The sequence below is a fragment of the Perissodus microlepis genome, chromosome 3, assembly GCF_051167445.1.
Source record: "Perissodus microlepis isolate ML-2025 ecotype Zambia chromosome 3, ASM5116744v1, whole genome shotgun sequence".
Lineage (NCBI taxonomy): Eukaryota > Metazoa > Chordata > Actinopteri > Cichliformes > Cichlidae > Perissodus > Perissodus microlepis.
Window position 1 is genome coordinate 29290950 of NC_140463.1, and position 12996 is coordinate 29303945.

The 12996-nt window shown below is 43.0% G+C and overlaps 1 protein-coding gene across 3 annotated transcripts; it reads right to left on the reverse strand.

Moving 5' to 3' along the window:
- Positions 1-1598: 1598 nt before the first annotated feature.
- On the reverse strand, positions 1599-12585 carry mfap3l (microfibril associated protein 3 like). Of its 3 annotated transcripts, none has more exons than XM_084923915.1 (3): positions 12282-12585; positions 10340-10740; positions 1599-3465 (listed from the first exon to the last, which is right to left on the reverse strand). In XM_084923915.1, exons 2-3 carry the CDS (start codon positions 10605-10607, stop codon positions 2591-2593), a joined length of 1143 nt encoding a protein of 380 aa, XP_084780041.1. In that variant the 5' UTR covers positions 10608-10740; positions 12282-12585; the 3' UTR covers positions 1599-2590. The 3 variants fall into 3 exon arrangements, with proteins under 3 accessions (XP_084780041.1, XP_084780042.1, XP_084780040.1); XM_084923916.1 differs by having other exon boundaries at positions 12191-12585; XM_084923914.1 differs by having other exon boundaries at positions 12148-12585.
- Between the last annotated feature and the right edge of the window lie 411 nt (positions 12586-12996).

Consider the following 12996-nt stretch of genomic DNA (forward strand, 5'->3'; position numbering starts at 1 on the left):
TGTGTGTGTGTGGCAGGATAGAACAAACAGCTAATAGGTTTCCACTGATGATTCTTCTACTGATGATTTGCTGTGCATAGACAGTATGAAACATCTTCTCTCTCATTCAGTCTCTCCTAATAATCTGTGGTTGCAGCTTTCTCAACAACTGCTCAGTCATATTGCAAGAAATCTGACACGTGAAGTCATTTCTGTTTATACATGTTTGTAAAACAGATATTAATTGCTTTTTTTGTGATGTTAAAAAAGGATTTCAAGTCTAAAATGAACTCTTGTGTCTTACTGAAGCGTCTGAGGTTCCCTTTAGGTGTAATGCAACAGCCTGCTGCTGAAACACAAAAAACTTCTCTCAGATTGAGACATTTGTTTATTCGCACTGCACTTTGTGATTTAGCTCTTGTCCTCAGACTAGCAGAAGCTAATTAGTGCAGACAGGAAGTCTTATAATGTTGTCCCAAACGCAGTAATGGGGTTAAGTTTGAGAGGTTCAGGTTTCCCAGAGATGGACCAGCTTCTGTGAGCAGTCCCTGCCCAGTGTCTCAGCGACCTGACAGCGATCCACGTCTCCTCATATCCACTTACACATCTATCATTCATGACTCTGTCCTTTCCCTGTTCACCTATATTCACAAAACAGCGTCTGATCCTCTTGCAGATTCAAAAACAAACAGGGCTTTCTCACCTAAATCCATATTATCATCGGATTAGCTGTGTGAACATTTTGTGTGCAGCTTCTCAGTTTGTGGGTTTGTTGTTTGAATGAATGTGCTGCTGTTCACCTGCATTCTGAAAGAAATGAGACTTATTTTTTCTCTTCTCAGGAGATCTGTTTCATCCATCACCTGTGTCTGGCACAGCCTCGTAGCCATGGCTACCACAGCCATTACACAAAAAGGTCTAACTTGCATTATTAACGCCCTTCACATGAATGCCTTCGGGAGCATACTATTTCAAGTTGAGGAAAAAGCACAGACCTTGAATGGTTTGTTATTGGACTGCAGTGAAAAAGAATAAAAGGACCAAAACTTCAATGCAACTTGTTTTGTCTTTATTCAGCTTTTAAAGGAGGTCAGTTACTCCCACTTCCATCTTAGATTTTTATTCTTGATTCTACTAGAGTAACTTTGCATGAGTCATGGCTCAAAATAAGCCTTGTTAGTGTATTAATAAAGGGCATAGTTGCAGCCACTTGATGCTTTAGCTTCTCTTCTCTCAGCCAATCAGAAGTAAGATGACTGTTCCATTTTTTTCACAAGAGGTCACCACAGCTCCATGTTTTTGTTTTGTTTGTTTCATGTTACACTGGATGCTCTTTCTGATACAACTCCAAAGACATTTGTCTCCTCCTACAATTGAACCAGGAACCTTTTGCTTGTTGGGAAAAAAGGAAACACCAGAAAAAGCTGAGAACTACTGGTGTAAATGGAGAGGTGCTAATAATGGCTTATTTCATACAGGGTTGCTTGTGATAAATGATTACTTTGAACTGTGAATCATGCAAAGCTGCTGTAATAGCTGGAAATGATCATAATAAGTTCCATTTAATATGCCAACTTCATGATTGATAATGAAAAAAGACATCAGACCAAACTGTGGAATCATTTTAAGCACAGCACTTTCATTTTATTCCACTACAAAAGAGAAGCATCTCAAGAGCACCAGAAGAAGCAGAACATCGCCCACTCATATCTGCCACAGACTGGACTGTAAGCCAAGCGAAGGGCCAAACAAAAGGAGTCATTTCAGTCCCAGAGAAAGATGTCTAAAATCCCAACATGCAGCAGAAATACGACTGTACTGTAAAGCTTCTGCAGAAGCAAGACGAAGACGCAGAAATCAGGTCAGGAGTCAAATTAAAATAAAATCACAAAGGAAGCGAAGCTGCTCTTCTCTACTCAAGCGAAAACAAGACACTAGTCTTAGTAAGAAGATAAAAATGACTAAGAAACAAAAATCACAGCACAAAATGGGCAGTAATAATAAAAATACTCAAAGTATTTCAAAGGAAACAGATCTAAGCTCCACCCAGTGTGTGTGCTCTCTCTCTCCTCGCTTACTTCCATGTTGTTAGAGATGCAGAGAGCTGTACAATCATGAGTAAGCAGTCGGACTGTCGGCTATTGCTCCTCGAGTCCGGCATGCATCTGTAGGCTGTGACAGTAGCTGGATGTGAATTCTGGAGTGGATCTAGGAAGCTCGCTTTAACAATCCGAAAACAAGAGCACGCAGAGCAGCTTGAGGCAGATTTCTGAAGTATGTCGTTAAAAACCCCTAGCACTGTAAGAAACTACCAACTGAAAAATCCCCACAACTCTTTAAATAAGAACACAGGAAATGCCCGTTTACAATGCTTTGCTTGTTACATTTACACTGATATTCCTCCGCCCGGATACATTCAAGCACCCAGAGTCTCCTTTTGATTGATTTTCAGTAGATGAGCCTGCAGAGGTTTGGAGAGATTGTTCACAAACGATAAATACAACTGATTGTTTCTCTTCAAAATGTGAACTTACAAATGTTTATGGACCTTTTTCAAGTGGAAATGCATAGCAGGGTAACGTATCGTCTCTCCAGAGCTCGCCACAGTTCGTCACACGTGGCTCTCGTAGAACACCTGGCATGTTGGGGTCTTGCTTGCCACCGATTCGTCGGCGGCAGCGACCTCCTCGGTGTCCTCGGGCTGCTCATTGTGGTGAAGAGAAGACGGCGGCGGGGACGGGGACACCGTAGCCTCTGGCTGCTCTGTGGCTTCCTCGCTGTACCCGCCGACAACGAGTGGCGGGTGGACCGACACCTGGATGGCGATGTGCTGCGGCTGCTCGTGATCGGAGGAGTTGTCGGAATCGGCGGCGGGTGACTCGCTGCGTCCCCGCTCCCTCTCCTGCAGGATTGTGAAGACATCTCTCACCCCGATGGAGGTGAGCCGGCGTCCGTCGGGAGCCTGCCTGAGGAAGGTGTGCCTCATCTCCTCCACCCCCACCACCTCCAGGATCTCCTCCATGAAGGTGCGGCAGTTCATGATGAGTGGGGGCAGCGGGATGCTCCGGGCCAGCTCCTCGATGTACCGCGCAAACTCCATGGTCTTGAACTGCGTCACCTTGGCGAGCTCCAGCGTCTTGGCCGAGGTGATGATGGGGATCCTCTTGGCGATCTCAAAGGCCTTCTGCAGCTTCTCTGCGCCTTCGGTGCGGAAGAACTCGTTGATGGCTTTCTCCGTCTTCTTCAGGTGGCTGCTCATCATGCAGAGGCGTGTGACGTTCAAGATCATGATGATGGTGAAGGTGACCAGGCACACCACCATGTAGTACACGCCCATGTCGCCGTTGGTGAACACCACGCGCAGCGTCACCGTGCAGTTGGAGCTGCCGTACGCGTTGGACGCCATGCAGGTGTACTTCCCGCGGTCCGCGAACTCAATGCCAGTGATGTTGAGGACACCGTTGTCGAGCAGCGACCACTTCCCTCCTGCAGACACAGAGAAGGTCACGAATGTGTAAAGCACGGACCAATAAAAAACTTTTAAAGAAGCAGGATTTTTGTTTTTGTGGCCCATCTGTTTGAAATGTGTTTGGAGGATTTGACTGTGTCACTGCTGCTGGTTTTCCCTGTTAATGTGCAGATTCTGTTCCTTGGAAGTTATTTTGGTCATGGCTGTGTTATCCTAACCGACTGAGCCAACAACATGAGATTTTTCCTGGCCTGCACTGAGCCTCTGAGAAGTGACTTATGGGCACAAATGGTCTTTGTCTATTCAAGGCAATGACTCTGTTACCTTGTTTGACAGAAATGTAGACATTTTTATCTTCTATCATTTAATAAGAAAAGCTGTCTGCTATGTTTGAGTAAACTAAATCCCAATCAAAAAATCTGGTTAAAAATCATTTTATTACAGCAGCTCCGACTGAGACGTCTTCGCGGTTGCCAAACATTTTAGACCATGCAGAAAGAAAATCCCGTCATTAGTTTTAGCAGAAACTGGACATCCTGACCAGATTTAGAATCATGACCACTCAGTGGTACAACACGGCCTACTGAAGTCAGAGTGTAAACCCTGAAAATCCTCTTAATGCATCAGTCTCCCTGCTCTGCGAGTCCGCTGTAACCTCTCCTCAGCTGTGTTTCTGCAGCTGCTGCTTTTGAAGAGGAGCACTCTGTTTTTTTATCCCTTCTCACTCTGCGTTTTAGAATCCGTCCGCTCAGGAAAACACGGCATTTTATCTTCATGCCTGTCCTGTTACTGTACAGAAAGTCCTTTAAAGCATTGGCACTCTCTTATTCACCTCTATGCTGAATTCAACAGTGCTACATGTTAATGAGATAAATGAGCTGACTCGTTTTAGGGTAACATGTGGCTTGCATATGTGCGTGTGAGCGCAGAGCTGAAGTGACCTTAGTGTTCCTGCCATGCTTTCAATATTTAAACATGTCTCGGTGTGCTGGGGTTTCCAGCACTGATCGGCACACAAGCAATCTGTTTACCCACTTGTAAACAGATCACGGGTAATGACGTCATCTATAAAGTTTGGTTCCCTGCTAGCCTACATTTGATAACCTCAGTCACAGGGTTGGCCACCAGTTGTGGTGACAGATAACTAACAGCACCTGTCAGGCAGCACAGGAGGTAACTCGAGAAGTGTCTAATTAAAATGTGGTTTACAGTCAAATCCATGGCAGAGCGATTCATACAGGGTGTGTGTGTGTGTGTGTAGCCTAAATGTTTGCTGGTTCTGTATCAGTTCTCATTAGAATAGTGAAGTGGCTGTTTTAGCTGAGAAACTGCCTGGAGTCAGTGTGGTGCTGTTAACACCTGTGTGTGGTTTAAAGGGAAAGGAGAAAAGCACTCGATGCCTGCTGTTCTCACCCTCATGAGCTATTCTAGTGAGGGATGGAGAAGCAGACGACTTCCTCTCACAGTCCAAAGACGTGCTTGTTAGTGAGGTACCACATACCACATTGTCAATACCTGTATACATTTCTAAGTGATATAAAATACCACATGATGACTTCATTGTCACAGCAGCTCCACGTGGTTATGCTCACTGGTGCGTACAACACTCATCATCAAAACAATCAGATCAGAGGGAGTTGCTTCAGCCTCTTCCAACACAGCAGAATACTTGGAAGAAAACTGTGTTCACCAGGGCTGGACTGGGAGAAAAAATCGGCCTGGGCATTTTGACTAGAGACCGGCCCACCAGGTATTATAGGAAAAACCATAAAGCCTTTGAATGAAAACAAACGCTGTTGTGACAGTGATGTACACTATCTTGTTGGTATATGTATGATTTCTATACGTTGTACATCAGATAAAAACTTTGGTTGTAAGATTCAGATAATTATTTAATAAAAGCTAGATATTTTAAATGAGAATAAGAAAGAAAAGTATTTCTTTGTGCCCCCCTCTCCCTATTAATGCCCTACCTGCCCCCCTGGTAAAGCTTTGCTAGACCCGCCCCTGCACAGTTACCAGCTGTCAGCTACACAGAAAGGATCCTGGTGTTATTTGTCTCTCAGAAACAGTTCTTAACTTCCCTTCAATCATTCATGTCACCTAAAAGGTAAACCTGTTTCTCCATCACCTGTTCAGCTCTGATGATTCAGTAAGGACATCTCCTGGTTTCATCTTCATGTTTTCCTCTCACCAGATAACCAAACCGACATAATGACCAGCAGCTTTTACAGCTGTGGCTCCAGCAAACATCAGCTGATGCTAGAAAGTAATATTAAATAAATTCTAACAACAGCTGATCAAGCTTAAACATGCTGCTGTTGTTTAACACGACAACCGCTGGTTTCCTCTTTCTGGTGCAAAGTGGGCGATAAATAAACAAGAGAGAAATGCCGATCAGCTGATCATTGATCAGTTTCACGATTGAATGAGAGAAGAAGAGACAGCTGACAGCATAAAGACAGAGAAAAACTCCAGCTTTGTGTCTTTTTCCATCTTAGCTGAAGTACGGGACAAACTGTGTTCCTTTTCACCTCAATACGAAACGCGTAATATTTTCTCTGAATACGGGACCATTCCATTTTTTAGGGGACAGTTGGCAATAGAGCTGCCACGATTAGTCGACTAGTCACGATTACGTCGACTATTAAAATCGTCGACGACTAATTTAATAGTCGACGCGTCGTTTGAAGCTTTGTAAGATCCCAAAAGACGCAGGAATAAGTAGTAGGATTTAAGAGTGTAATAACGCACTGAAACAGAAGATGGCAGCACTGCATGTACAAGGATGCCAGCTGCCGTTAAACCCCGAAGAAGAAGAAGCTGTGTCCCAGAATTCATAGCGCAGCCCAGCTCAGTTTCCAACAATGGCGGCAGCTAGTTAGTTTTAATATTACTCTTATTATTCTTTTTGGGTCACAAAATAAAGTTTAACATATTTTCAGGCGAGAATGTAGCTGTGTAAACCTCAAATATCTGCTCAGTTTATCAAGACACCACATACTTTCAAAAGCGCTCTGACGTTTGCGGAGACGTCTGTTACCCACTAGCACGATAGTTAGCCGGGGGCAAGGCTCACTAGAGCCCGTGAGAACACCGGACTCCTGGCAAATCGTTTTCAAACCCACCGCCGTCTTTCACTACTTAGGTTAAACATGATATATAAGTCACTTAGATAACTTGTTATGTTATTGTTTGGCTTTTTTTAGTATTTTATTTGTTCCTGAGTGAATCGGTTTGGCTGAGATTAAAGTTATAGTTTTTACACAGCTGAATAAACATCAAGCAGACAACTGATTATCAGAAGTGTGAGATGCTCGAGAATTTACTCCGGTGTCCTGTTATATTTTAGATAGCAAGGAGTTTATTAAACTTCACCGAAACAATCTGCAAATTTCATTAAAATTTAATAAACTATCATTTTGTCTTCATTTTTAGTTAGCACATACCTTAAACACTTAAAGCTGCAAGCTAATGATAGTTATATGAGAGCAGATGCTGCTGATGCAATAAGTTGTACGTTTTACGTCCAATGGATTTGATTAGTCGACTAATCGCAAAAATAATCGGTGACTAGTCGACTATCAAAATAATCGTTTGTGGCAGCCCTAGTTGGCAACTCTACTAACTAACCTTATGAATAAAATAAAGTTCACTATCAGTAACATAGCACCCACCCAGCTGTAGAAACTCCGTCATGCTAGCTAGTACGCAGTACGAGTTATTGTAACTGACGGTAAAAAGTCAGCACAACGAAAATAAACTCCACCTAAACTTGGTTTATATCTGACACAGATAGACTGCAGATAGACTTCTTACCTGAAGTTCAGTTCACCTGACACTCGGACCGGCGGCCGCCTCGGGTCTCTGCTCCTCCTGCCTCACCTTTCCCTCATCCACCTGGCCTCTTGTGGCAGCTCCGCCATAGCCACCACCAAACAACTGAGTTATTTTTACACATCTGCCAGCATCTGGCCAATCCATCACCTTTCATTGTTTATACTGTTATAAAAAAAAATAAATAAAAAAAAAATCATCGGCCCATAAAAACGAAAAATCACCATCGGCCCACCGGGCAAATGCCGGTATGCCCGATGGCCAATCCAGCTATGGTGTTCACTGAAGGTGGAAACTTGTTTTACCACTTGAGGCAAAGATAAATAAATAAAAGAAATAATAACAATAACCCATCATTAAGCATAACAAGGATATGCTTTGCTGGAGTATTTGCTAGCTGCACTCCATATGACAAATGGTAGATGAAAGTTACAGTAACTGTGTGGAAACATCCCAGGCAGAAAATATCAATTTCATTTTTATGTGACAATATTGTGCAGCTCCTGACGCGTTACAGGCTTAGCTTATTAATAAGAACAATTAAAGTAAAGCGTTAAGCAGCTGTGTTATATTTGTGTGCTTACATTTAAACTTGTACTGTGTCACTCCTACTTTATCCATAATGCTGTTACCATTCAGTGTTTTTTCTTCTTCTATATCATCAGAAATATCATAAATTCTGCTGACATATTATAATATGACTTAGAGTATATCATCCACCTGTAATGCCAGGTTAATTAGTGAGTGACCGTGGATGTGAGGTAGACCAAAGTGTATAGAATAAAGCGTTGTATGAACATATTGCTGAGTGGGCTGCGGAGGTGCTGGTGGAGATATTGTTACTTACAGACCAAACAAAGTTTGTTGTTTCAACCTGATTCCAATCTTTGTGCTGAGCTCAGCTTAAGAGATGCTTGTCTGATAAGGTTTTGCAGCCCAGCACAGCGCAGGTGCGTTCTAGTCGCTCTGCAGTCTTTCTGCAGATGCAGTTAACATCCCTGAGTTATTGCCGTTTTCTACCTTTGGCTGAAAGTTGTTTTTAACGACCCTATTTGCTGCATATTTCCCCCACAGAGCAACGTTTTAGTGCATTCACCTCCTCCCCAGCTACTCACTGTCTCTACTGTGTGGGAGCAAGAGATGGACAGAAATCGCAGAGGGCTTTTACAAATCTGCAGTATGAGGTCTAAAAACAACTTCTGCTCCTTTCTACTCAGCAATCACGATCAATTTCCCACACTGCTATCCTCCGGAGGAGAAGGATGAATGGGCATTCAGGAAATGTAGCCTGGCCGGCAAACAGTGTCCCACCCATCCGCCTTTTTCATGTGGAGGCGAGCATTTCTAATTTTATCACCACCACCAGATTATAAAATGACTGATGTGCTGCCGAGTACTACAAGCTAACAAACCGCAGAAGCCTGTGCTACCAAGTAGGATGTGGGGCTTATCGAAGGAACTTCAGGGTTAACCTTGGGTGTTTTACTCTTGCTTCACACGCCACCTGCTCTTGAGCATGTTCTGTTTAAAACAAGAGATCAACAGGTACAAAACTACTGATCAATCAGCTCTGGGGAAAGGCACTATTCCTGGAGTATCCCTCAGATCTTAGCGCTGAGTTAGTAAGAAGGTTTAAGGTTTGTTTTTTTAAATTGGGTCTAAAAGTCGCTATTGTTCCCGGATGAGCATCAGTTTCAATTGTTTGGAAATAGTTTTTGTTCTTTTAATCTTAATCATAAACAGGACACATATGTACTTTTGGACCTTCACTTATCCTTTGATAAAGCCAGACACACATTCATACAGCCCTTTTCCTCTCACACACCCACATCTGCTCCCTTCAGTCATTACCATGTGTTTAACATGTAACATTAAATCTTTATCTTTGTAAAAAGCATGCATAGAACTTTCACCAGCAGATCTGTGCATGTTTCTGATTGGCCAGGTACTGCTAACGTCGCCCCTCTTTCATTTGAAAGTGTTGGCAGCTAGATTGATAAACCCTGGGTAGACTTATCGAGTCGATAACCAGCTTCTTGTGACAGCTTGACTGGTAATGTTACAGTAAGTGAGACCTGATAACAGAAATATGTCCTGGGTATGATGAACTGGCTTCGTTTTACAGGATCCAGGTTGGTGACTGCTACGTTTATTGCTCAGTGAAGTACTGCCAGCTATGGGAAAATCTATCTGCCCCTAATTATATTCCTGAGTGTAACCCAAGGGAAAAGCTGAGTGGCGAGTACAGACGCACTTCTGGGTTTGTAGGTCATAATAACAACTGCGGCTTCTCTTTCTCTCGCTCTCAACAGCAGGTTTCAACAGGTCGGCTCAGGAGGATCGCGAAAACAACAAACCACTGCTCCCTCCCTGTTTCTACTAAGGCGGATCACAGACAAAAGGATAGTGGGCTCGAAAGAAAATCACTAGTTTAAGGCTTCCTGAATCTAATTGACACAGACCATCCATCAGAAAAAGAATAATCACTGCTGCCAGACAAAATGGAGAATAATTGGGCCACAATCCCCCCAGGAACACAAGTCAGACTCCTCTTTGAATACAGAGCCAGCAATGCTTCTGGTCTTTAGATTCTTACGATGACTGCTCAGAATGTTTAAAGCCCACAGCACAAGCTCCCGTGGGGAGAAACCTGTAGTGTTTATGCTGATTTCTAAGTCCTGGTTAACTTACTCCAATTAAGAAAATCACCCTAAACTCATGTGGTAACAATGATGATGATGCAAGTAAATAAAAATGTTACTGCAAAAAGAAAAACAGTCAGGAACCACTCATTTCAGTGGGCTGCTTTAATGTGATCATTTTATAATAGGAAAGTGAGAGCAGGAAACCAGGTTTATAATGAATAATGTTATATATATAAGAATGTTATATACCTATGTGGTATGTGACTTTTGTTGCCATGATGCCAGGTCTCTCTTGGAAATGAGATTTTTAATCTCAATGAGATTTTTACCTGGATAAATAAAGGATTAAAAAAAAATAAAAAAATAAAAAAATAAAAAAATAAATAAATAAAAAAAAAGTCTATCTCACCGCTCGTGTCCACCCGGTGACCGTGGGAGTTGAACCACTGAACGCTGGGGAATGGGTCTCCAGTGACATTGCAATCAATCAGTGTACAGCTCCCCTCTCGGGCAATTATCTGGCTCACGCTTGTGAACACAGCGGGGACAGATCCTCCGTCTGTCGCGTTACCGGTTTCCGTGTAGTTTCCGTCTGCGTTAAGCTGTGAGGCCCCGGCAGTTTGCGAGGTGACGAAGAACACCAGGACCAGAAAAACGAATCCACTGGCCCAGTTCATTTTCTCTAGCTGAAGGTTTGTTACCCAAGGGGGACGAAACTGTCATTCCACCAGGGACTCCATCCTGCAGACTGGCTATCTCTTGATGCTTGAGGGTAATTTGGTATTCAGCTCAGGTCCATGAAGCATCTCACTGAAGCAAGAAAGTGAGGGGCATGCAATAATTAGAGACAGCCCAGGAACAAACTAATAATAATCAGATGTTTTGATAACTAGAACTCCAACCATAGGTTAATACACTTCTGTGAGACAGGATTACGTTTTTACATTTGAATTTTGTTCACACAAAGATCTAAGATCTAAAAGTATCCATTTACAATTACACTATATGGACAAAAGTACTGGGCCACCTGCATATTGCTCCTACAAGAGCTCCTTGGCCTCAAAGCTCCCAGGGCAGTTTTTGTGCTGATGTTAATGCCTATGCCACATCCCTCAGCACTCAGCGACCCCACTCCGTAACTGTATCTGGGACTTGAGTTGCTGTGGTTCCTAAAGGCTCCCACGTTCCAATAACACCACTCAGGGTTGATTTTAACCACCTGAATTCAAAGATTATGAGGTGTGGCCCAGCACTTTGTTTTATATACACTATGAAGAAACGCACTCCATGTTTAATAACCTGCAGCAGATTCTGTTTCTGTGCTACATTTAAAGTGACAACAATCTTAACCCTGCAACCTCGCAGTTACTTCCCCTACACTGCGTTCTTATTCCGGTAAATACCATATTTTTGACCACTGCTGCTGTTATATTATTACACTAATCGCCCATTTCCTTTATGTCTCGCAGGGTTAACGGTATCTACTGTTCAATCAGCTTTCACTGCAATAAACTGCATCCGCATCTGAGCCAGTCACAAAGAAATCCACTCGAAAACACCGTTAAATGTTCATTCATAGACTTCAAAGTTAGCAACATCAAACGGCAGCATTTTTGCTAGTCTGAAGCTGACATCGAGCTAATATTCCAGCTAAAGGCTGGTAGTGTTACATCAGACAGATATAACGCACATAGTACAGCTTAACAACAACTGCGATTAACAATGTTGTATGGTTTTTTTTAAAACGTTTTATCCATATAGGCAGCCTTGCTTTGCGTTACAACCGCATCTTTGGGCTCGATTAGTATGAAAAGAAACAAAGGGAGACTGCCACATAACGGAGCTGTGTGTGGGCTCCGGCTATTTTCCGCTGTCACACGTAAAGTCCCTCCGACGAAAATAACGTTACCTACATTACTTTATCAGTTAGGTAGAATACAGATATGTCAATGCGGATATTAGTCATGTGTGGTTGAGCTGTTAAGATTTTAAACTGTGCTTGAGGATAAAATAAAATAAAACAAGGACGTGGGACCCGGCTACGTGCTGGACAGCAGATATATGTATGGGGACCCTTCCAGAACTGTGCCACCGCAGACTGTTTACACAGGACGAGGGTTCATTTCATGTATCGCTACAGTTAAATTGTCAACGTTACTGGACCAAAAGAGGAGAAACAAATAGCTGAAAAGACACCGGGTAATGCTGCAACGTTACCTCCTCGGCGGAGAGCCAAGCGGTCCAGCAAGCCGGTCCTTACCGTTGACAACGGCAGCGGCGGCGGATAAACGGTCCTAAAAACGGCAAAATCCGCGACTCCCCCGCTAATAAAACTCGGGCTTCATACTCACATCATGGTCGGCCGCTGTTTCACCTCGAAAGTTTGGTAGAAACTACCATAGTCGGCGGTTATCGCTGTCCTATTTCTGCTCGGGCATCATCGCCCTCCTCCTCATCGGACCGCTGACAGCTCGCTCTGCAAACGACGACTGAGCTGCTTCAAGGCACGGAGGGAGGCAACGTCGCCCAGTTGCTTGGGTTGCCCTGCCTGTACAGATGGCTGCCAGACTCAAACTGAATTCTCACTTTATACAATAAAAGAATATTTGTGACATGGTTTCTATAACTTAATCCATTTTAACATTCTTTGCTTGATTTTTGATCACGTGGGGTGCGCAGAGGGTGGGAAAAATGCAACACATGAACAAATACTGGTGCAGTGCAATACTGCAAATTTTGGTATCGATCTAATACCGCTAATATGCTGCCAGTACTTTCAACTTATCCAAACCATCACTAAACCTGTTCTCTTATGCTCTCTGGTTAATTTATTAGCAGCTTACACCAGGCAGGGAAGATATTTGAAATTATGTTAACTTGAGCTTGACAAGTTAAACCACAAAAAGCCACAAGTTAATACACAAAACAGGTTTAAAAAATGTAGATTTTTTTTTTAAATTTAATTAAAAATTAAGCATCATGGGCTGATTTAAAATGATACTTGTGTTTACATGGTTTACTTTCAGATAGATCAGACAAACCTAGACACACGAAGTAAGATATTAA